Source organism: Electrophorus electricus, chromosome 21 (assembly GCF_013358815.1).
Source record: "Electrophorus electricus isolate fEleEle1 chromosome 21, fEleEle1.pri, whole genome shotgun sequence".
NCBI classification, from domain to species: domain Eukaryota; kingdom Metazoa; phylum Chordata; class Actinopteri; order Gymnotiformes; family Gymnotidae; genus Electrophorus; species Electrophorus electricus.
Genome location: NC_049555.1, coordinates 11,359,607 through 11,385,322, shown reverse-complemented (window position 1 = coordinate 11,385,322; position 25,716 = coordinate 11,359,607). Strand labels below are relative to the sequence as shown.

Below are 25,716 nucleotides of genomic sequence, written 5' to 3'. Positions count from 1 at the left end.
TGACTGCAGTGAATCTTACTAACATGAAAAAGCAGGAAAATCTTTTCCTCAGATGATTGCAACATTTTACTCTGCTCCTCGTAAAGAGCGCTCTATCTGTCCGGCTGGACCGAGCGTGTTTGTTTGGTTTTGATAAATTGGGGTTATTTTGCTGCTTGGTTTGGCACATTGGGTCAAACTGTGTCTGTATCCGCATTTGACTGGGAGCTGCTGTCACAGTCTAGGCAGTTATGACTGACTCTGTAGGTTTCAGCATTGACTCTTGGCAGTATCTCTGTTTAGGAGTATTTTTTGCACGCTAACCTATTTTCTACTACGTAAGGATACATTTCTGAGTTGACAACTAAGTGCATTTGTAAATTGCTCTTGTTAAGAACATTATACGTTTTAGATGCCATAAATGTAAACGTAATGATTCCACATGACTGGGACACAAAGATGTATTTTCCTAGTAATTGGGTGTAGTCTACTGGTCAACACGCAGCAGACACCATAAATGGCACTGTGGTTTTAGGCTGTACTGATGATACGATGCATGCATGTACTGATGATACGATGCATGCATGTACTGATGATACGATGCATGCATGCATGCATGTTCTCTGTCCATTTTGTGAATCTTCTTGGTCTAATTTGTACTGCTTGTTTTTGTTTTTTTTGTTCCTGGTGTGCATACGCGTCATTGGTACACGTCAGAGCACTTAAAGGATTAAGACGTTTTGCAGAAATCCCTCATTATCTGACGTCTTCTCTTCTGTTGAGCTGATGCCTCATCAGCGTTTGCTGACGCTGTGACCTTTTGGCTGCTTCAGCAATGCGTTTAGGTCTACCCGATTTGGTTATCTAGCACTGTTCATTTGTAAAGTGACACATAATATCCGTTTCTCTCCTTTACTATATCCTCCCCATTCATATATTAAAATGAGTGTTCCTTTCTGTAATAAGTATAACCTAGGTGTCCCCTTATTTATGAACTAAGACACGCAGTGCTTTAACCTGGCCTCATTCTCTTTTGTCCACGAGCCAAGGACCAATCACATTCCAGAGTGTAATACATCTTCTCTTGGTATTTTCAACAGGACTTTCGCTTTTACTTTGTCAATGCAGTGCCTAAAGTCCACTGCTAATGAGATTGTATTGTGGTCCATTTGTTACATTTCATTGGCTGGTTAGTACTGCCAGCTGGTGGGACAGCTGCGTTTGGGAATCAAACTTGGCAAGCCTTCTCTTGCTTGTTCCCTACTTGCTTTTGTCAGATTTCATAGCCATTGTGGATCTGTGTATCAAATGTGATGTATTATGTATTATTTGGAGTGTTTGCTGTCATCCTGTAATAGGAAATGAATAAATTCTCACTCATTTAAAGTTAAAACACAAAACTACAAAAGCGCAGTTGAAGTTGTTTTCCTGCAGAACAAGACAAAAACAAAACAAAAATTCTTTTGATCGGATACAAATCGTGATATTAACATCATCACCCATTCAGTTCAAACCCAAATATGCCTTTGATTGAAAGTATTCTCATTCGTGTGTCTGATGTATGAGTGATCCATAATTGCTGTAACATTGCAGGTTTTTGTTCTTGCTGCTGATTGCTGTGATCACTTCATGGTCTACACTTTTTCTAAAGCTCTAGCTGAGCCTCTTCTCTTTGGGCTTTACTCATTTCATATTTTCTCCGTTCTGATCCCCTTTAACTGTCCACCAGTGCCTCACTTCTACTTTATCTGCTTCTCTATCTATCTATCTATCTATCTATCTATCTATCTATCTATCTATCTATCTATCTATCTATCTATCTATCTATCTATCTATCTATCTATCTATCTATCTATCTATCTATCTATCTATCTATCTATCTATCTATCTATCTATCTATCTATCTATCTATCTCTCCAATTCAAATAGCTTTATTGGCATGAACTGTGATTTATATCTACTGCAGAAGCATTCAGCAGAGTACGTAATTCTCTGTCTGTGTGTGTTTGTGTAGCTGTCTCTCTGACCGTCTCTCCACCCTCAGGCCACATATCTAGAGAAAGACAAGCAGGGTGTGCTCACCCGCATCATTGAGAGCACGTTACACCTTGGAAAACTACAAGAGAAGGTCAAGGTAAGAGAAAAATTCCCCCCTACACACACGCGCACACACTAACACAAACCACTAATCCCCAGTAGAGCAATTGTTTTAGCTAGGCTGTATGAGCTTTCTTTGTGCTGTATGTGAGCTACCTCTACATCCTCACACACTCATACATAACTTTATGAAATGGTCTTGTATATGACCTTAAGATGTTCACACGTGTGTGTATGAGAGTGTGTGTGAGTATTGATCTCTCTGTACAGGAACCTAATAAACACAGAGAGATTGAGAGAGAGCTGCTGCCAATTTTAGCATAATTATATGAACCAGCCTTCATAAACACTCTTGAGTTTTACACACATATCCGAAGATTTATTATGTAAAGTGGTCTCTTTGAGAGCATGCAGGAAAGTAGAGGCCACTGTAGAAAAGTTAGACCACAGATGGGTGCTATTTCCAATGAGGAAAGTTCACATTAGTATCAGAAATGTAACATTTACATTTATGGAATTTATCCAAATCAATTTACAATTATGACTGAACACAGCCTGAATAATTGAGGGTTAAGGACCTTGGACAGGGGCCCAACAGTGGCAACTTGGCCATGGCCCTTGAACCAGCAACCTACTGATTACTAGTCAAGTATTTTAACCACTGAACTACCACCCGGTAGTCACCATCCAAAAAAGCTCATTATGAGGTAGTAGTCTCATGCACGCACGCACGTGCTCAGGCATGCACAAACACACATACATACATATACACAGTAGGAATTGTGTGTTATGGCTTGATATATGGTCCTGGTCTGCATTAAAGTTTCATAATGTTTGCTAAGGGTGACATGTAAATAAATTATGTATTTATACCCACTGTCAGTGAAGTGTGTGTGTGTGTGTGTGTGTGTGTGTGTGTGTGTGTGTGTGTGTGTGTGTGTGTGTGTGTGTGTGTGCGCGCGTTGTCTCCCTGATGGCAGGAAAACATGAAAATGAAGTGCTGGGAATACTCAGCATTTTTAAAACTGAATGAGCTTAGGTTTCAGTTTAGATGTGGATATGGCAGTGTTTACCTCCAGTAATGCAAACCACTGGTTTGTGGTTACGAGGCTGAATAACACTACAGTGCAGAGCTTTGGACCCCTCGTGTACCAACTCTTTGAGCTTGTATCAGTAGGGCATGGGGGATTAGTGTACGTGCTCTGGGCAGGTCATGGCGTCATGCTTTACCAGGGCATGTTAGTGCCGTTTAGAAAGCAGCGCTTGTACTGCTGCGGACTGGTCTTTTGGAGCTTTTGGGTGTAGAATATCATATTGATTATATACATGAATGTAACATGCGGGGGCCACAGGTGGCAGGAAGCATGTGCAAAACAGCTTTCCTTGGGCTTGTCCAGGAATTGTGCTGCATCTCCTAATGCATCCATAAACAACAAACGCATGCAAGGGATACTGAGCAGCTGGTGCTGAGGTGGAGCCAGGGGTGGGGCCAAAGGGGCCAGTATGGAGACACAAAATGGCAGGACCTTGGAGAGTGGGACTGGAATAGAAATCTCTCTCTCTGCCCTTCTGTCTCTCCTCTCTGCCCTATAGTACTATGCTTTGTGCAGTGGCATAGTGTCATTATTTCATGTCATGTCATCATACGGTTGCTTTATTGTAGTGGATGACATCACTTCCCTTTCCTGTGGGGACTGGGGTTCAGTCCCCTCCCTGGCTACAATACAGCCATGAATCCTTGGCCATGGCTCTTATCATTTACATTCACCTTCACCTCTGTAGCACGAGTAAAAAAATGTAAGTCACACAGGATAAGGGCGTCTGGCAGTCTGCAAATATAAATTATTCCACTGTCTAGAATGTGAATGTCGGAGAGCATTTTAACGTTGCTTGACAATTTCATTTGCTCTGATGGAGCCTGGACAGGACTGCAGCTGGGTTATGCTAGGGCTAAGACAGTTTCTTGCTTGACCAGCTTTCAGGGGGAACTGGTTGTGAAATTCAAACAGTAGAGTATGTAAAGGTATATCTTTTTTTTCCCCTGAAGATCAGTGGAAATGTTTCCCTTCTCCCTTGTTGAAACTTGCATGTGCTTTCTTCTGACCTTTAAGCTTACTTCTACATGGTTCTGTTATTTCATTAATAATTCTAACAAAAGTATTAATTTATTCAAGACTGTTGTAGCTAATAAGTACAGTGTAGAGACATGTCAGTGTAAATGTGCGCATGCGATTGCTCGCACAGTGAGGTCAAAGCTTGATGGCCCCAGCTGGCCCTGGGCTAGTAGACATCCACCTGTGTTCCCCAAGCTGGAACGTGAATCAGTACCTCGGGGTGGTAAAGCGGTGTGTGGCTGCATCCACTTCCCAAGCTGGGCCCACTCCTTGACATGCCAATGCTACTGCCAGAACTGCGGATGTGGATGGCAAGGGGTAATAGAACACAGTATGAATGCTAGATAAGGTCTCCTGGGGAAGCTGCAGAAAGTGTGCTGGTGGGATTTTACCTTGTTTTGAATAAATGTATACAAGTGGAAAGCTAAGAGCCCTGTCACTCATAATTTAAGTTCTATAACCTGCACTTATGCTCAGTGTGTAGTCTTTTCAGTCTATTCTATTGCTTCATAATGTGATCATTGGGGGTGCAATGGGTGCGTGGGCACCCCCTACTGTTGAGATAAAAAATGTAAAATAGCCAAGTTGTCTCTATGGCAACAACAGGAGCAGAGGGGACTGGCTGACCTGACTTCTGTGACTCCCGAGTGTTCTGTCAGGATGCAGACGGGGGGGGGGGGGGGGGGTGTCTATATAAAGACACTTAAAGCCTGTTTTGGAGCAGAAAGACGTAATTGTTTTTTTTTCTTCTCCCTCTTGACATCTAATGTCTGATAGTACCTGATTCATTCTTGGTTGAGAAAGCTAGCATAGCCTGTTCAGTGTGCTGGATATCAGGGGCTTGTACATATGCAGCACATTGCCAGAACAAGAGCAGAGAGAGAGACTGCACTCTGAGACAGCCTTTCATGTGATGTAATTACACACTGCAGTCTGACATTGTAGTGTTGTGTGACGCAGGGTTATTTTGGAGCTCCTCTGCCTTTGCTTCTCGTACTTTTAGAGGCAGAAGTGATGTGACAGATCACACGCTATGAATTGTGTGACCTTTGAAGCAAATGAAAGTGCTTCATGCATGGCTTGAGAATGAGATTTGTAGGTGTGCGTGCGTGCACTAGTAGGTAGGTGTGTGTGTGTGTGTCTTTATGGGTAGAAATGAGGCAGGGACTCTAATGTATTTTTTCTTTACTGATAATGATATTCAGTATCCCACGTCCATTACTAGATAAATATAAACTGTATGTGTGTCAATGAAAGTGCCCAGGTACAGTGGCCACTGCTGGAATCAGTACTGCCTGACATGGATACTATTCCCCTCGCTCAGCGTGAGCTCTGGAATCTGCTGCTTCTGAGCCAATAGGGTTAGGGTTAGGGTTGCGCACTCTGAAAAGGCCTTCTAGCACGCTTGTTAAAACACACACTGTGTCAATCATCTAAAGCAGAGGGACTTACCCACACACAGATATACACACACACACACACACACGCACGCACGCATGCAAGAACTGCAGTGCTAATTAAGATTTCGGGGCGTTGTGTGTCAGGGGAGAGTTTTAATTTGAGACCACAACTGTCAGCCTTCTCACACTCTCTCACTCTGTCTGTGTGTGTCTGTCTGCACACGTGTTTGTAGTGAGCAGAGAGACCTCTAATCCTCACAGTCTTTAGCAATGAAAGGCACGAACCCGGCATGAGAGGGTAGGTGTAGATGAAGAGCATGGAGGGAGAGATGGAGAGAGTTGGGGTGTTGCTATCACATGTGAAAAAAAATGTTCAGTGTGTTCACTGACAGAAAGTATATTGTGTCTAAATTATTCAGAAGTTATTAAAATTCATGCAGCACATTTTCCTAAAACTAGGAAAAAAGATGTTGAATATTTGATTGCAGATATAAATAGTTTTAAATGGAATTATGTTAGGGTGAAGTTTGCTTTTAGATGAAACATATGTTGGCCTCATTGATTCGATGAGGTGTTCTGGCACAGAAGGATGACTCAATACACCAGCTCCACCTATGCTGGCAAGCAGACCCCCAGGTTGGTTGGTGTCATGTGGGGAGATGGGCATAGGCCATCCAGCCCACCCAGAGGGAAGGGACTGGCGTCACCAGGGATGAAGCCAGCAGTCAACTGATGATTGGGCTAATGCTGAGACCACTGTGCCACTCGGCCGACCACAAATGTATTTTATATTTTTCTAAATTTAGTGTTTTTTATATATAGATTTTTAAATTTTTATTTTGTACTACTTTTTGACATTTGTATTTGTATTGCATGCAATTCAGGTGTGCAGCATGTTGATTGCAGCATTCAACTGATTACTAAATTAACATAAAAACCCTCATTGCTGTTTACTGACAGATGAGCCAGATTGATTGAACTGGCTTGATTGAAGACCAGTCCACATGTGTGGCACTGCGGATTTCTTTGGGAGCCCTTTGGCTGTTTCCTTGATGAATGGCATTAATTTCAGCAATCAGGAGAGGGCCCTCCATTGAGGCCTCCATCGAGAAGGCGCTCATGAGGCACTCATCTGGCAGGCTTTAGCACCATTGCAGCTCATCACTCTTGGCCACTGAAGGTGTCCCTCACCTCCAAAACATGCATTCAAGTTTAAAGCTGCATGATGAGCAAGGGGGACAGCCTCCTTGTTTCCTGATTGGTTACTACAGCTGAAATGTTTAGTTGCTGTTTACAGAAATGAAGACCATTTTAGCCAAAGTGTTCATTAAAAAAAAAAAAAAAAAATCACTTTTGAAATTAGTTTTTCTTTGTCTGGATTCTTTAAGTCCAGTTTTCTCCTCTTAGTTATGGTCAGTTCATGTGTGCTGCCTGCCCCATTGCAGGAAATCGACTAGCTTGGGAGGGTGAGGTCTAACAGCATCCTCTGTAGTATTTGCTCACACTACGACATTTGTTTTTTGTACCGAAGAGGGGTGGTGAGTGTGTTTATGACCTGAGGGATGCCGTGGACTGGCTGGTTCAGTCTGAGCGACACAGTGAGGAACCGTCAGTCTTCTGCCGTGCAGAGCATGGCTAGTCGTGCACTTTGGGCTTTGGCCACCCTCGTGCAGATAAACTCCAAATCAGCTGTTTGTGTTCTGGAGTTCAGTGGTGCTGTTCTTCCTATTGCATTATGTTTTGTGTTACTGAAGAGTGGCAACTTAAGTGGAGGTTTAATTACCCTCAGGAATCAGTCACATACCAAAATATGCCAATAATGACAAGTTAATGTTGCATTCACTCTCATTAAATTCAAAATGTGCATTTTAAAATACTGACAGCTCTTTGTTAACCAGCTGACATCGCACGTCACTTGGTTTCTGCAACAATGCCAAGACTACATAAAATGGACCTACAACAGTTGTGAGGTGTGGTGTTAACATATATGCTACACGACAGGCACAAAGGGTTCTGCGGGAGGTTCTGAACACACACACGGGTCTGTGAACAAATGGGCAAACAGAACAACAAGAATCTGATTTATTGTTTTTAAATCTTCCTCTTCATATTTTTCTGTTTTTGTGAAATGGTCCAGACAGATGACCCCCCCCCCCCCCCCCATCTCTTTCATGTAGGAAGAGACAGTGAGTCTATTATTCTTTTGTCTTCAGTACTTTTAAGAGCTGAAACTTCTCTCCAGCATTTCTCCAGATCACCCCCCTCCTCTGCCCCATCCCCTTCTCATCATCGGAGAGCTTCCCGCTCCTCTTCACATGCTGCCTTCTGTGCGCGCCTTAGTTATTCCACTGGGAATTCCTCAGGCATGCTCATGTTGTCAGCTATGATAGCTGGAACAGCATTTAATTTCACGTCATTTCGATTCATTGCGCTGTCAGCATGGAAGAAAAAGAAAGAAAGCACTGGAGAGATGGAGAAGATAAAGTAAAAAAAAAAGGAACAAATATAGTATTGAATTCCTCTCAAATGTCAGCGCATCATTTTGTTTTGCATGTTCCAATTGGATTCTTCAGGCTTAGAGAGGAGATAACTACACCAGCCCTATGACAACCATGAACCTAAGCTTTGAAGGACTCAGGAGGCAGTATGCTGAAGTGTCTGTGCATTTAGCCTGGATTATACTTGGATTATAACCTGGATTATAACTTGACAAAAAAAACCCATAGACGTTTACAGCAAATATCCACTTTATTGTAGTAGTTCTCTTTTTCCACATGGGTGATTGTCTGCCCCTCAGTATGTGCTAGTAAAGACTAATCACTTCCTCCTTGTGAGGATGCTACTGTCACACTGATCAATGAGGCCCAACATTTTAGGATAAGACAACTGAATGAAGAACCCAAGAGCAGAAATGACCACAGTATGACCTTGATCCACATGGCTCATTAGATGTTTATGGCTACATATGCTTCTCCCACACAGCCAACCTGAATTCAAACCGAAAAAAACCCCATCTGTTCTGTTTCAGTGATGCCTGTTTGCTTTGGAGCTTAGCTCCTGACTGTATCTTTGTTCCAGGCATCCCAGTACTGCTAGATACCAGCTGACACCTGTGGAATGTTAGAGGTTGTTTGCTGTGTTTTGAGGCTTTAGTCTGCTACTAACTGGTCTTTCCGCACTAGGCTGCCGTGTCACCCAGCTGCTGCTACATGTCCTAACGTTATGTTTTGTTGAGAGGGGAGAAAATGTAACATATTAGCCGTCCACGTGTTTGAAAAGATGTCTGTCTGTCATCAGTTATCGGTCGTGTGGCTCCCAGCTCCTCTCTCGTGCCCGCGCGTTCCTCGCTGTGCTCTGCCTGGTCAACTTCGTCCGGAGCAGTCGCACATGCCCTGGCACAGGCACTGGCAGAAGCCGTACACGAGGCAGACGGTGAGGCTGGAGGGCACGAGGCTGACGCACACGATGCCCAGTGCCACCCTCTGGATCACTAGCAGGTAGATGCCCAGTGGCAGCGAGCCGAAGTAGAAGAAGCCCAGCAGCCACACAAGGACGCGGGGCACGTGGTTGCAGAGCTTGGAAAGCGTGTCCTGGTCAGCGCCAGCCCCACCGCTGCCGCCGTGCGACCCCTCTGACGCGGAGTCCAGGCTCTGCTCGCCATAGTAGTCGGAGCTGTCTCGGCGACTGGGCGAACGACGTGCCTCCCTCTGCACTTCCATGATGGTGATCACCAAGCAGTTGGAGGAGTCGTGGGATGGGCTGTCGCTGGAGGACAGGCTCTTGGGCGTCAGCAGCACCTCCTTGCCGTGGTCCGAGCTCCAGGATTTGTCGCGTACCGCCAGGCACGACATGATGTTGGAGTCGTCCGGGAGACCGGCCACCTCGTACTCACTGACGCGCGTCTCATGGCGACAGAAAGGACAGCAGATGCAGCCGGTGCCGTCACCCATGTCCAGGATCTTATTGAGGCAGCGGGCGCACACTCGGTGCAGGCAGTCCAGGATCTTGGGCCTGCGGTTGTGCGTGTTGTAGCGCTGGTAACAGATTTTGCACTCCAACTCATCACTAGCGTTGGTGACGGTGTTGACATTAGCGTTCACATTGGGGTAAGGGCTACACTCAGGACTAGAGTTAATGTTAGCATTGGGAATGGCATTTGCGCTGGGGGTAGTGTGGTCATTGGGGCTGGTGTTGGCATTAACAGGCCTCTCCTCTGGTTCAGCCTGGACACAGCTCATTTTGGTCTCATACTCTGCAAAAAAAAAAAAAGAAAAAAAAAAGTGCGTTAGGGGAGAGCTCTCTCAAAGAAAACAGTCATAGTTTATCAAATGGTCACAACACTTTGAATGAAGCACTTTGAATTGCCAAATAATGAAGGCTGAGACCTATCACCTCAAAGGTTTTTGGGGAAAACGGAGAAAAAGTGGGGTGGGAGTGCTAGATTTTCTATCTTAATAACTAGACTGCAGTTGTTGGTGGTGTTGATGTTTCTTTTAAAGATCTTAGAGACAGGAGACTGTCTAGCCATACTTAACTCAAGGTTAAAAGTAGAAAAGCAAATCTTTGCTGTAGTGGATTTGAAATGTAGAGACCCTTAATAGTGATCAAGCCTAAATGTGGGTAGGCTGTCTCCTACATGCTGCAAAAGACCAGAAGTGTCACAATTAATTATGGCAACTGTTGTGTCTCCTGTTCTTTTTATTGGGGTTACAGGACATTGTCATAGCAACAATGATTCAGTGATTTCCATACTTATTTCTCTTTCATTCTTTTCATTAAAGACTTAAGAACAATATTGAACCAAACAAGCATTCTTTCATTCAGTGATTTTTCTCCACGTTTTAATCATTTCTGAAAAGAACTTGAAGCAGAAACTAGATTTGGGTTTGGATTTTGCTACATTGTTATTTAAAATGACCCTTCTTTGTTTTCCTTGTGTCTGGGAGGATGGGGATGGGGATAGCTGTACTGCAGGAACAATACGACTGTGAGGGAAATCAAACTCAAACAGCCTCTGGGCAAATGGCAGCCCTGTTCCAGCTCCACACCACCCACGCTCCTCCATTAATAACAACCAGAGCATGGCTGTGGAATGGCATTAGTAACAGCAGTTTGTTTAGGTTTGCTGAGCAGAATAATACAGCAATTTCTAACTGGCTGCCAGCTCGCTGAGGCACCCTGTGCTGCCCGGTGATGATCGGCCCTGTCTCTGACTGAGACACGGCTGCCTCTACCTCTCGCCTGAGTCAGACTTTGGTAGAGCTGTAGTGTTCGTTGGGGGATCCCTCTCTGTGCGTGGCTTTGTCAGAACTCTGGTAGTGTACGGTGCAGTGTTTTAAAAGAAGACATAGCTGTGCCATGGGGGGAAAAAGAAAAGAAAAACTGTTAGTGCTAGGAAAATAAACTGTGCAAATTCCATGGTGGCTTTAGCTTGCCTAAACACTTGTCAGACAAATTTATATTGAAGTGCGCCTCCCACTGGAGCTCTGCAGGGAGCAGATGAATGTAAAGAAATGGTGTGATTAATGCTGTAATAATGAATGATGTAAGTGAAACCCAATGGCAGTGCATTAACCTTTAAGCTGTGTTAATCACTGCTGTGCTCCCCTCGACAACATTCTGCAGGATGTGCATGCTGACAGGTGAAGTGCTGTTCTTTCAGCACAAGCATGAACATGTGTGTGTATAAACACACACACACACACACACACACACAAACACACAATTATGTACGTTTTTTTTCTCTCCATCTTTCTTTTTAATCTCCCTTTCTCTCTGCCTGTCTGTTTCCCCCCCACCTGTGTATCTTGTCATTTGTCACTTGTCATTAGGAAGCAATGCTACAGTTACAATTAGATGACACCACATATAAATGAGATCTACATAGCTTTTGTTCTGTGCACAGCTCAGACTACATTATATTTCTATTTGTCCTAGTGATTACATGGAACTAAGAAGTAATTAAGAGCTGTTTGTGTATAAATATTTGGTTTCTAAGCCTGTGATTAAGAGGTTATGACAGATGGTGGAACACCTGTATCTCCTGTCATTCTCATAATGACACTGGGCTTAGTTGCAGCTTGGTGGGAGATGCCAGAATGCGGTGGTGACTTCTATAGCTGTAACACCTAACACCTGTGGATTTGGTTTTGGCAGGGTGTCTCGCCTCACTTATAGTGTCCAAATTGAACGCCCAAATAGCAATTGTGGTTTGCGCTTGTGTAATGCAGTGTTTTCTCAGAATGGACGAAGACAACTGACTCATGAGTTAAATCTTCTGTCTCTTTCCCTTGTGGTCTGCCTAATGGCATAGTGAGCATAGGCAGCCAAGAGCGACTGGGAAACAACCTGCAGATTAGAATTTAAGAGGCAATTAGGAAGGTACTTGTTTTTTTGTTTTGTTTTGTTTTTTTTGGTAGAGATGTACTGAAAAGTTAATCTCTACAAATAAAAAGTTCACTCAATGCAAAAAAAACAAACAAACCCTCATATGTGACATGATTTGTCTGCCAAGCACTGCAAAAAAGACAGAAAGAGAAGAAATAATCAAGTCCATGCCTCAGTCTCACTGACGGGTCCCTTTCTGCCACCATCAGAGCCAGTGTGGTACGTCGAGACAGCGGAACTGTCTTCATCAGCTCCGGGCTGGCCCGCTTTAGTGATGGAGCCCTGATTCAGACGTGAACGAGACCGAGCAGGATGAAGTGAAGCAGAAGAGAAGCGAATTAAATTACTGACACGGCGAGGATTTTCTGGAGTGCCGTAGGTGTTCAAACCTGAGCACTCCATTTCTGGCCCTGAAATGAAACCGCATGTGGGATCCATTTTCAACCTGACAAGTTTGATGAGGCTAACCCAGGAAGTAAGCATTCTCTAACAGACGTTACAGGAGGTCTGGATACTTCTCTGGCCTTCGCCGTCAGTGGAGTCTTTAATGATAGGATTGTTGCAGTCAGAGAGTTCGAGATTCAGGTCAAACAAAGCAAGAGAGGGAGTAGGCTCACTTGCAGACACTGACAGGGACCAAGATCACTTTTACATTGTGTTTAACCCAACTGTCCTCCAGTGTTACTTTATTGAAAGAAGTGAGGCTTAAACATTATTTATGAAGAATATAATATGCAGTATTTAACATGAAAAGTATAATATCTGACATTGAATGACTTGTGATACAACATTCTGTAGAATTTCCTTTTGTGTTCAGGCTTTCTAATGTAGTCATTTCAAAAATTGGCAACTTTGTTCCCTCAGAACTATTCAAAGGTCTGGTTTGTTACCTCTGTCTTGCTAATAATTTGTCTAATCGAGAAGGTGACATTTTTGCCAAAATCACCTTAAGTGCATGAGGAAGTATTTAAATGGAATGAAAGTGTTGATCAACACACAGCTCTAATGCTAGTGTAGGCACTCGATAGTTGCGTACTAACCTTTGTCTAGAACTTGCTACTGATGACCAAGCAAATGTTTCTAAATGAAGCCACTTCAGATACTATGCCTTCTCACTGTGTAATAGATTTATTCCTAAAGCCTAAGGCACCGGTCATGTGCAAATACTGCAGTAATATGGCAGAATCATACTTTGCTGTGTGTGTGTGTGTGTGTGTGTGTGTGTGTGCGCGCGCGTGTGTGCGTGTGCGTGTGTGCGTGTTTATCTTGATGTGTATTAGAAGTGTTCTCAATCACACTGTTCATTAAACTGAAATGAGTCTCGTCACTTTGCTCTTAAGCTACCTCAAGTGTCTCTTTCTTGTTAGCGTGGGAATGGTTAGTTCCAGTGCATGATTGTATTTACAATACAGCAGAAAGAACTAGCCTATTTTAATCATTAAAATGAGAGGTGTAAACTATATAAAGAGCTGTTCATTCATAAGTGTATGGATGACTATTATGAATTCTCTATTATAGGTCATGTGCAGAGAGCTGGTGACTAGCTGGCAGGTGACTAAATAAATATTTCAGGATTCACGGCCTGATTCCTTAAGCCTGAGTTCCAAAACTTTCTGCTGTGATATCCAGCTCTAAACAAGGCCGTTCTCCAAGTCCTGCAGTCTTGGATCTCAATTCCAATTGAGTGAAGCCTCCATCCAGCGACTCCCCCACCAAGCTGTGACCTCTTGGCCGACGCTTCAGCTGGTCATTAATGGCTGGCTCGCATGGAATCTCAAGGCTTAATTTCTTTATAAGTGGGTATATTTCAATGGTAACGATGTAAGCAAGCTGCTGGAAATGCTTGTATGAATTATGAGTGTAAAGCTCCCACCGTTCAGTGACTGACTTCCTCAAAGTGTATGCCTTTTTGACCTCAGAAATCCATGTCAGTTTATTTCCAATAATTAACTGGAAAGGCATACGAGAGGAGGCATCACACAACAGTGCTCAGTGCTTAAAGAACCTGAGAGCTCACCAAAGAAATCTCCCTGAACAGGATCCAGTAACCATCATGCTAGTAGACATCCACGAAAGGCTCTCAAGTATGAAGAACTTTGGATTCCCAGGCCCTGATATGGTCCATTCTTACTGGCAGAAGAAGCTGACTGCACTCCACGAGTGCCTGGCAGCAGAAATGAACCAGCTGCTAATGGATGGAACCTACACTGAATGGTTAACTGAAGGCCAGCCCTGATCCAGAAGACATCAAGGAGTGTATCCCTTCAACTACTGGCCGATAATCTGCCTCTGCACAACATTGAAGCTCCTGTCATGAATAATTGTGGCTAAGATGAGTAAGCATATTGCTCAATACATGAGCAGGGCCCAGAAAAGCTTTGGCAAGAACAGCAGAGGAGCCAGGCACCAGCTACTGGTGGAGAAACACTAGAGATTGTAAGACCAGACAGACCAACCTGTGTACCACCTGGATTGACTTACAAGAAACTGACATACAACCATTTCACTGCGAGTTATACTGTGTATGACTATGTATGTGACAAATAAACCAAACTTGAACTTGAAGAAAGCCTACAATTCAGTGCCCCACATTTGGATCCTGGAAAGCTTGAGGCCTCAACAGGCCTCTAAGAACCTTCTTCATGAACTCTGTGGGACCGTGAAAGATGACCCTAGAGGCCAACTTCAAGCCCATAGCATGAGTCAAGTAAGGGATTTACCAAGTAGATGCCCTGTCCCCACTGCTATTCTGCAGAGGCCTGAGATCATCACTAAGAGTGGATACAGATGCTAACTATGGAATGAAGCAGCCATCAGCCACCTCCTGTACATGGATGACATCATGTATGCCAGAAGTGAACAAGACAATGACTCACTGATCGATCTCACCAGGATATACACTGACATTGGAAGGTCATTCAAACTGGATAAGTGTGGTTGCATGATTACGAGAAGAAGGAAAGTAGCAAGAAGAGGGGCTCGCACTACCAGAAGGTAATATAACAGATCTTGTGGGCAGCTACAAGTACCTTAGAATCCCACAGGCCAAAGGGAATCGTGAAGAGGCCACAAGAAAAGCAGCTACATCCAAATCAAGCAGCTACAGCGAAACAAGATCCAGGCTATCAACACCTATGCTCTGCCAGTCATCAGATACCTTGTTGGCATAATAAGCTGGCCTAAAGAGGAGATGGAAGCCACTGATATCAAGACAAGGAAACTCCTCACAATTTGCTGAGGGTTTCATCCTAAATCCAGCACTGTGAGTCTGTACACTAAGCGGAAGGAGGGGTGTGAGCATCAGAGGCACTATCCAGGATGAAATCACCAACCTCCAGGAGTACAGCAGGTCGATTGCCCCAAGTGATGAAGTGCTTAGCGAGTACCTCAGACGGCACAAACCCGAGGAGGATGGAAATGAGGAGGAACAGGAACCATCATGGGAGGATGAACCTCTGCACAATATGTACCACCAGCAAATAGTGGAAGAGACTGATATGGAGAAATCCTACCAATGGTTGAAAAGGGCTGGATTGAAAGACAGCACAGAGGCATTAATCGTGGTATCACAGGAACAAGTTCTGAATACAAGATAAATAGAGGCTGGGATCTACTACACCAGGCAGGACCTCAGATGCAGGTTGTGCAAAGATGCCCCTGAGACAATCCAGCACATAACAGTGGGATGCAAGATGGTGGCAGGCAGAGCGTACATTGAATGTCATAACCTGGTGGCTGGCATAGAATACAGAAACATCTGTGCTGAGTATGGGCTGAAAATTCCAAGGTCAAAGTGGAATACACCCCCAAAGGAGGTGGAAAATTACCATGCTAAGATCCTCTGGGAATTCCAGATACAGACAGACAAGATCCTAATGGCTAACCTACCAGACGTAGTAGTGGTGGATAAACGACAGAAGCGGGCCGTAGAGATGGATGTTAACGTCCAGGGTGAGACACAGATCCATGAATACACCCAGTCAATGGGCCCCATAGTTGAGCTGATGAGGGAATGTTTCAGTCAGTTCGGAAACTAGTAAACATGGTTTATACAGAGTAGACACATCTTCCATTCATCCATCACTCCATTTCTGTTCTGGAAAGCTGAGCTCTTCAATGTCTTTTCAAGCGACCATGTGCTATAGAAGTGACAGACTGTCCACAGTGACTCCTAGCTCTTGATAATGCACATTGTACAACCATGGGTCTTGTTCTCTGTCTTGAAAATGGAGAAACCTGAAAACCTCATCCCATCTTTCTCCCTCATTGATGCAGTGACCCTATATCACTTTCAAGTGCCTTTGCTTTTCATGGCCTCACATGAATTTCTGAAGTTGAAATTTATGTTTTTTTCTTACTCAAGGGAGAATGGATAAGAGAGGAAAAGGTAGTGAACCTTTAGCTCAAGTGTGAAGAGTGTCGAGATAAGTGAGGAAGCTCATTTAAGATGAGCTGTTATATGAACAGAAGATGCAGAAGCTGTTAGAGAAGCACACTGAGAGCTGAAGGCAGCGTACAGCTCAGTGGTTGTCCCAGCATCTTGCTTTCAAAGCAGCTGCAGGTATCCTTTTAGAGTTCCCAGAGCACATACTGTCCTGAGGACAGTCCTGCCATCATCTATAGCCAAATGGCCACTTCAGATGAACTCTGCCAGTGAGCAGTGGGCACTAGTAACATTCACACTTAATTAATTTAGCTTTTAGCAGGTGAATGTTTTGCGCAGTTATGTCCCATTTACCTTTAAAGCCTGCATATAGGACAGATTCTGTGAATTCTGTGAAGGCATGCTGTGAGCATATAAGTTCATCTATGTATAATGCTGTATACAGATTAGGAAAGCAAATTATAGTTTGTTGATCATTATTGTAGTATTGACATTTCCAAAAACTGATATTGTAGTGGGCAAATTTATGCAAATGAGCATGATGATTCGTCTTTTTTTTTTTCTTTTTCTTTTTCCAAGGTGTTGCCATCTGATTTTTTTTTTCTGATCAATGAGGACAATCTAAATATAATTTTTTTTATAAAATAATGCAGTTCATTCTTTAGCCATATCAGTTCACAAGGTTCATCACAATTACAATAAAATACTGTACTGTACAGCCCTTTGTAGATATTAGGATTGTTATGCATTCCTGTTTCCTTTGTGCAATTTGGGAAGCCAGCTGTGAACATGGGTACTCACTCATTAAGGCAAAGTCCTTTCCCCAGGATGCTGTTCCAGCTCTTGCTCTGTTTGAATGAGCTAAGGCATAATCATTGTGTAAGCTTCCATTGTTGCCATGGTTGCTGTCCCCTCCCTACTTCCTTGTAGGAGGGTTTTCTTTGATAATCATGCTCACAAGGGAAGGAAAGAGGGTGGTGATGGCTGCTATTTGCTCACAACCGCTAATCTCCCCTGCAAGTTCAAATAATTGGATTCCCACAGAATGGTGAGGCCTTGATGAGAACTGTCATTATTTCCAACCTTTTAGAATGTCATTTGTTTCAGAGGTGAGAGAGAGAGTTTGAATGAGAAAGGAGGATGTTGGCTGACTTGCGTGTTTAACGCAGATGTAATCTCGTGTGTTGAATGCACCTTGCTGTCTGAGACAGCTGTTGTCCTGAGCTGGACTACAGTCTTGTCCACTGAGCACTGTTTCTTCATGCTTATGTGAGATAGAGAGTCAGATCTTGATTATATTGCTCTTGATTTGCATGAGTGCCTTCAGGCCTGGTCCACACTAACACGGGGAAACTGGAAAACGCATCTGTTCATAAGTTTCGCACATTCATCTACACTAAAATTGTTTTCCTTATGCGACCTCCACAGTTCAAAAATAGCGGAACCTCTTGTCATGCTGTTTATTGAAGTATGTTTTTTTAAATTCTATGTTTCATTTCATGCTCTGTATAATGCACTGGCTATGTTTTGGCGTGCAAGATGAATGGTTTTGTGTTCATTGTCCCAGTTCAGTGGGTATCAGCGTAATCAACTGCCAGCTTTAAACAAAGTACCATGGCAGAGATGACATGGGAGTCATAGGTTAACTTGGGCGTGCTCACCAGTCACCTTTTCCATAGGTTTTGTGTTTTATTGTGGACGGGGAACATTTGGGAAATGGACTGAAAACGCTCGTGTAGCCAAAACAGTAAAACAGCATTTTCCAATTTAGCCGTGTTGGTGTGGCCTCAGTATTGGGTTTCTTAGCTGACTTTAATAGAGGTGTCCATCTGAGATGGGGTTTTGCTGGTGCTGTTCATAGCACTCAGCATGAGGTAGGTGTGCGTTTTGTGCGTGAGTGCCACTCTTCTGCAGGTGAGGCTAATATTGGGACTGGCACCGAGACATGTGGGTCCTGAAGAAGGAATGGAGTTCCTCCTCTCCTCTCCTGCCCTTTTCCCTGCCGTATCTCTAGTTCTCTTTGATCATCCATTTAGGTCTAAATATGACATAAGATAGCGTAAGATTATACCATCCAGAGGTGTGCGTGCGTGTGTGTGTGTGCGTGTGCGCGTGCGCGTGCGCTTCAAAGGGTGGCAGAGATGGAACGCTGCGTATGGGCCCCACCCAGGAGGCCTGGGTCATTTTGTGTAGAGGACACTGCAGTCCGTGTTGCAGATGTCAGCATCTAGCAGACATCTCCTCGTTTAAGCACGGCTTCCCTAAACCTTGCTCTCGTGGTCATCCATCTTCATTCATGGGTTTCTTTTCGTCTGAAATGCGTCAGCTCTCTTCTGTTTGAGCCAGTAATTGAAACAGCACGGATGTTTGTTTGTTTGTTTCTCCCCAGAAATGTCAATACATACACGAGACATAATTAGGAGAGTACGCTTTCAATTTATGTAAACAATAAATAAATAAACAAAAAGTGGTCAAAATTGGAAATTTGTTTTCTTCTGACACCGGTGATTTTCTGAATGGCAAGTGCTGCTATTAAGGTTAATTGCTATTTCGCATGGCTGAGGATGCTTGAATGTGTCAACCTCATTTCTGCTTGATTGTTCTGAGAACAAGCCAACAGATCTACAACGTAGGACTGTCTCTAAGGTTTTTTTTTTTTCTCTCCATGTGTGTGTGTTGTGGGTGTACCTTTTGATTACCAAAACTCTTTTATGCTCGTGTGAACTTCTGATTTTTATAACCTTGTGGGATATCTCTAATTAGTTAAACCAGTATGAAACAAAGATGAGTTCAGACCAGAGAAGCAAATGGAATGAAAAAATCAGATTCCATGATTTTAGAAAAGACCAGATATTTAAATATTCTCACTCTGACCCTTTTTTCTCTAGTAAATAACTAGATTTCCCTATTAAAGTCATAGCTACTTTGTTGCACTCTGGTAATCTGGTCAAATACTAACACTTCACATTTGTAGCCTAATGGTCTTAACTCTCTGAAGTTTGTGTGTGTGCTGTTTCTATTGGCAAAACAGTATTGGTAAGGGTGGAACAATGCATTATATTTCTGTTCCATTCATTTGTAATGTCTCTTTTTCTTCTTGCTTTGTTACATTTTGAAGCACTGCCTTTGATACAGAAACCGCCTGAATTGTTCAGGCAAGACATTATTTCATTCACAAGTCTCGGGTATTGCACATTTATGATGTTCGATCTTTTTAACATTGAAACTGAAAATGTAAGATATATTCTCATATACTCCTTACTTTTGTATTCTGTATTAAAAATGTATTGAATCATGATACCACAACTCTATTGTATTGATACCACAACATTGTATTAATACCACAACACCGTCATATTGATACCACATCGTATTAAATCGAGCCATGAATTTTGTTACTTATTACAGCCCTACACAATGGCATGTATTTCTTTAAAAGACCAGAAGAGAACATTGATGTTCATTATAATAATTTCTCCATTATCTTAATAGCTAGTAACAGGGTTAAGGGTAACACAGTACAAATTAACATTATTGTTAGCAATTGACTTTTTGTGACTATAATCTAATTCTTTTAAATATTACTTTTCACATTACAGTTACTGACTTGATTCATAACTTCTATATTTCAAATCCTATGGTTCTAAGTGGATAGCATCAATGACATGGAATGCATCTAAAACATTAATTAGGATTATACAAGCTAATACAGTGCTTTTACTGGCACATCTGTTGTGCGCACAAGCACGACAATGGATGACCTGGTATGTGAAAGGGGCATGTTACAGATGTTACAGGATGAGAGTAGGGGGAAGCAGAGAGATTCTTATTTTGAGTTAACAACACAGAAAGACAAAAACAGTATTATGATTCAAAGATTTATGCAAGTCTGAGCCAACTTTCCATAATTTGAAACTCAGTGAGCACTCTTAGAATGTCTGATTAGAGATGCCTTTGTGCACAAGTTGCATTTGTGATTTTACACTGGGATTTGGCTAATCTCACCTTTCAGGCTCTACATGTGATCACGTGGCAGGAACATACCTGCACATAGTCTAACGTTGGCAATGTTCATCTATGTAATGCTTCTCTTTACGAATAGTGTACATACTTCAAACCACTCTCTTCATGGTTCAAGGTGCCTTTGGGCCACCTTGAAGTTCCTAGCTATTTCTAGCTTTTTCGAGCTTTAGGTTTCATTGTGTAGGACTGGTTTTTCTGTGCCTTTGAGTGGGAATGCTTTGTACCACAAATAGTAGACACAGGAGTATGGTAATTCATCACTGCGTACTCATCCAGTCACTCACTTAAGCTCAGATAAGATATATCGCCAGGCAGTTTCCAAGGCTTCCAGTGTGTTTTAGTGGCGTCACCACAGTCCGGCTAGGGAGAGTAAGGAGTGATGTGTTATTTGTCAAACAAAAGTGCTGAAATGATCATTATAGCTCTGATGATGTTTAAGGGTTCGCTCAGCCATGCAAGGTATAACGTTCATGAAGTAGAAAGCTCAGAGATGGATTGGTGTCTCCAAGATAACTAACCAACTGGAGGCATGACATTCGGTTTATATCTGCTTTGTTTGCAATAACAACCACAACAGCAATTCAAGGGGTTTAGGATGCAGGCGGGGCTGGAGGGTGGGATGGGCCGGGGCTAAGGGGTAGGAGGCCTGAACGAGACGGCGGAGGGTAAGGTGGAAAAGGGGTCATGGTGAAGCAATAGCATACATCTAAAAGGTTTTTGGGTTTTTTTATGTTTCTTTATATTATGCCATATGTATGCATTTATTTCTTTTGAAATATGCTGTGATGCTTAGGCCAAAACTGATAGACAGCTGTCAGTGCCACAGAACTGAAGCCTGTCTATCCGTTTATGATGATGATGATGATGATGATGATGATTACCTCCTGCATTTCACTCCTGCTTTTGCATTATCCTTTTGTTTCCTTGTTCATATAATGGACATGCTGCCCAATCACAAATCGGTAGTCAAAATGAGTTACAGCTGGTTCAGGTAAACCTAGACTGGTCTCCAGAAAATACAGAAAATATAAAATCACCACATAATGAACATGTACGTTGCACCAGCCAGCTAACAGTGGGATAATTGGCAGGTTCCAAGCAAGTTGTAGCTTGGCAGTGAGGCATTTGTCATTGCAGATAAGAACAGTATCAGCCTGTGATTGCCAGGCTCATCTTTACAAGACCTGAAGTCATGCCTGCATGAAACGTAATTTTCTCAGTGTTGGACTGATGATTCCAAGTGTCTCCACAATCCCCAGTTCTCCTGAGGCTTTTGACGTCATATCCATGACTGTGTGTTTGTCCTTCATTTCTTGTCTGTAATCATGACATTAAGATGCCCCCTCACCACTTTTGTTATATAGTACTGTGGAAAAAAAACATAGGCCACCCAAGAAAACCAAGCTAAGCATAAACTATTTATCTGGGTTTAAATTGGGATTATTGGGACGTAAAAACACTACACATAAACAAACACTAAAACATAAAATAAACTTCAGTACACTATAAAGTGGAAACACTAAGATTATCCAACAAGCTGTTAATATGCTGTGAGGTGACTAAGCAAACAGGTTTGCTTCCCAAAACTCTCCTCAATTTTTCACAAAAATACTTTCGGCATGATAATGACTTAAAACATGCTGAAACGCAGCTAAAACAGATGGAACTCATAAAGCATATCAGGCGTGTCAGAGTAATCTCAACATAACTGAAGCTGGATGTCATTATATGGACCGGGAGAAGAGCAAGAATCCATCAAAGAAGCGGCTTGGCAACATTTGTCTTGGGGCTCTTAAATAAACAAACAAACACTTAGTTCCCTGATAAATGGCTGTAAATGTGGTTTTCTTGCTTGGTCTGAGACGCTTTCCCACCATGCTGTAGGTCTCTGCTCTAATGTACAACAGCACTAGCATTCTGCTTGCGTTCTCTTCTTTAACATTTCTGATTGAGTGGGCGAGTGCGCCATTCTTTTCATGAGATGGCCCTTGTGTGTGGAAGCTCTGACCTCCACCTTCTGCTGGACTGGACCACACCTCATCGTCCTCCACATAGACGTGCAGAAGCTGATCTGGCAGTACTCAGGCACTGGTTTGTGGGTTTGTGGGTCACTGCTACTAAGGTGTCAAATAATTAGAAATGACCTGGCACTAAATCTCCCCACGCCCACTGTACATAGAACAGCACGGCATCTTACTTGAAGCAATGGAAGTGCAACTAATGTTTCGAATGAAGTGATGCTATAAATAAATGTAGCATATATTATGTATATATTACACCTATATGTGTCCACTGCACTGTTATATGCGTCCAGATTTAAAAAATAAATAAAATAAAGTATCCCTGTACCTAACATCGAATGACCCCAAACTCGGCCATGAAATCTTGAATGGAAATTGTAAGATAAATCAGAGAATGAAGATCTCGGAGGCTGACAGGAGTCGGTGTGTAGCAGCACTGCCGTGGGGTGCTGAGGAAGAAGCCCTGCTGGGGCACTGGGTGGGTGTGCAAGAGCACGGCACACCACCGCAGACTGTAGGTAATCATCATGCCTGAGCTGCCTGTCCTTGGCCTGTTTTGTGTTTTGCATTTGTGTGTTTTCGGGAGTGTGCACGTTGCATGGAGATCTCAGTGTTTTTTCTGAAAAGGTTTGTCATTCACAGCTCACCAAACAGATGATTTTTGCAGTTAACATGCTTTGTTCGGTAATTGCTCCTGAGTTATACTGTATTCTGTAGCATTGTATTGTATTGTATTGGATCTCATACTATAAGTTTCAGCACTGACACCTGGTTCTGGCAGTGTCATGGTTAAGGGTATTTTTAGATTCTAACCTATTTGTGTTAGCTAAGGATACTTTGAGTAGATGGCTGAAGCACATTTGTAAGTTGCTCTGGAAAAGTGTGTCTGCTAAATGCCATAAATGTAAATAAAGCAAGCACTGGTGCATCAGCCTGTACCCACAGGCCCAGCATGGACAAGGCACACCTTGGAGAGGGACAGCAGGATTCAGTTTTTCTACCTGTCACATCACCAGTCAAGATACACACAAACACACACAGTCCAAAATCAATTAAGCCTTCTCTGGTAGACCCTGGCATAGTGTCTCCTCCGAAACCTCCTCAGAGGAGACACACTCATGAGATCAGATCTTCTCCTGTCCCTCAGAAGTCTTGCATTTATTAAGGGTTCTGGTTCTGCTGACTTCTCATGTGGCTTTACTCCTTTGCATACCAGCATATAATTTTCATTTAAAATGGGTTTTAATCATTCATAGTGAGGCTGTTACACTTTTGCAGGTAACTTGGATGAAAGTCTTACTACAAGTGCAGAGCTATGCTGTGCGTCTGTGTGCTAGATTTGTCTACTACTTAAAGAGGATTTCCTGTATATGTGTTCATGCTCCTTAGCATTACTGATCACTGTAGTACTGCACCAAACAGCAATGGAAGGGATGGACAGAGAGAGGGATAAGAAGTGAGAACTAGGGAGGAAGACAAAATGGGAGAGAGCTTTTTGTGCAGAAAGTGGTTTCTTGTGGGAGCAATGGCTCTCTGCGCGCATAAGCAAAGCTGTAGAGTATGTCAGGGTATTGTTCCCTTCACAGCCCCGTCAATATGCTGACAGATAGCTGTGCTTTAAAAACAACACTGAACACAGTCATATACACACACTCACTCTCGCTGTCAAATATATAAACAGGGATCTTACTCCTGTCTCCCCTGCTTCTCCTTCCCCCTCACACTTCTCTTTCTCGTTCTCTGCACACAAACAAAGACCGTAAACGCCTTACAAACTTACCAACCTTACAAGCTAACAATGCCAGTTATCTGATCGAATATGTGCGTGCATGTCGCTGTGAGGCAGCACAGGAAACTTTCATCGTTTTCCATAGCAAAGTTCATAGCATGTATTGCTCCCTGCGGGGGATATCCAAGGAGGACCTAATTCACTTTAGCATCAGTAACCAAGGAGAAACACCCCCCCCCCCCCATCTTTCACTCATCTCTCTCTTTCCCTCTCCATTTCTCCCTTTCCATCTCTCTCTCAATCTCTCTCTGTCAGATTTGGCTATCAGTTTATGAAGGTGCATAGAAATGTGCGTGCTGTGTTGTGTTAGTGTTCCTCAGTGTTCTTACCAGGGCAAACAAGATAACACAAAAATAAAATCAACAGGCTGCTTACTCCTAGTGGAATGGTGCAGTAGTGCCCACAGGTGTGTGTGTGTGTGTGAATGCGTGAGTGCATGCCTGTGTGTGTGTGCACATATGGGTGCACGCATGTAAGTATGAGTACATGTTCAAAGAGTTTCTGGTATTATACAGTTGCAAGCAAGCAACAGATAGTTAGACATCTGCTTTATTTGCTAGCCTCTCTTACTATTTATGCAGAGATAGCACAGCAACATCTGCAGTGTGTGTGTGTGTTTGTTTACTGGATCTGTGTGTGTGTGTGTGTGTGTGTGTGTGTGTGTGTGTGTTTATACGCAGGTGCTACTCTGCTTTTTAACCCTTTTTTAATGTGTTGTCTGACTGTAGCATATTGATTTCCTCCCTTCTACTCTAATACGATATTTAAAGTCTTCCCTACATGTTCCATGGCTGCTACACCTGTATCATTGAGCCACTTGACACAAAAGCTACAGAAGCGTATACACACATACACACATGCATATACATATACACGCATGCGGGAATTACGCATGCACACAAAAGCAATCCTAGGCTCCAAGCCCATAAGCTCTTACCCCGTGGGGAGGGCAGGGTGTGTGGCTCCTCGCAGGCGGTTTGTGCTGTCTTGTGGTCCTCTGGGTGTGTTTAGGAAATACTCCACTCTGCCCTTTACCTCACTGTTGCACAGGGTGCCAACTCTTCCATTTGCCTCTGTGAGTGTGTCTGTCTGCAGCTCGGAGCTGATGTCTCGCTGAGTGTCTCGTGTGTGTGTTTCAGGTGTTCAAGCAGCAGGCGACAGCGCGCGTGTGTGCACTGGGCCGGCGTCTGCGTGAACAGGAGGACGACTTCACCGGTAGGGCTGCCACTTTCCAGCAGGAGATCCAGCACTTGCAGGTGCAGCTCCGTGACCGGCAGGAGCAACTCTACGGAGCACTGCAACAGAAGAGGTGACGCTCCCTCCCTCTCTCTTTCTCCCTCACACTCTTTCCCTCCCTCCCTTTCTCTCCTCCTGTCCCTCTCTGTCTCTCTGTCTCTCTCTCTCTCTCTCTCTCTCTCTCTCTCTCTCTGAATAGAGTGATGATGCAGGGATAGAAGCCGGGAGGTGCGGTAGCAGTAGAAGATTAGCAGGCACGGCAATGCAAACAAATAACACATAAGCA

General features: G+C 43.3%; 2 protein-coding genes across 10 annotated transcripts in view; one reads left to right on the top strand and one right to left on the bottom strand.

Moving 5' to 3' along the window:
- The window catches only part of cep89 (centrosomal protein 89), a 60,545-nt gene that overhangs the window by 22,386 nt on the left and 12,443 nt on the right, over positions 1–25,716 (top strand). For all 8 annotated transcript variants that reach the window (XM_035520885.1, XM_035520884.1, XM_035520883.1 and 5 more), the window contains 2 exons: positions 2,024–2,113; positions 25,334–25,503. In XM_035520885.1, the coding sequence (XP_035376778.1) occupies positions 2,024–2,113; positions 25,334–25,503 (260 nt within the window). The remainder of the gene's footprint in view (positions 1–2,023; positions 2,114–25,333; positions 25,504–25,716) is intronic.
- Positions 8,320–25,425, bottom strand: zgc:165481 (uncharacterized protein LOC100073327 homolog). Of its 2 annotated transcripts, XM_027008945.2 has the most exons (3): positions 25,132–25,425; positions 12,149–12,259; positions 8,320–9,842 (listed from the first exon to the last, which is right to left on the bottom strand). In XM_027008945.2, the coding sequence occupies exon 3, from the start codon at positions 9,826–9,828 to the stop codon at positions 8,953–8,955; it is 876 nt and encodes a 291-aa protein (XP_026864746.2). In that variant the 5' UTR covers positions 9,829–9,842; positions 12,149–12,259; positions 25,132–25,425; the 3' UTR covers positions 8,320–8,952. The 2 variants fall into 2 exon arrangements, with proteins under 2 accessions (XP_026864746.2, XP_026864745.2); XM_027008944.2 differs by lacking the exon at positions 12,149–12,259.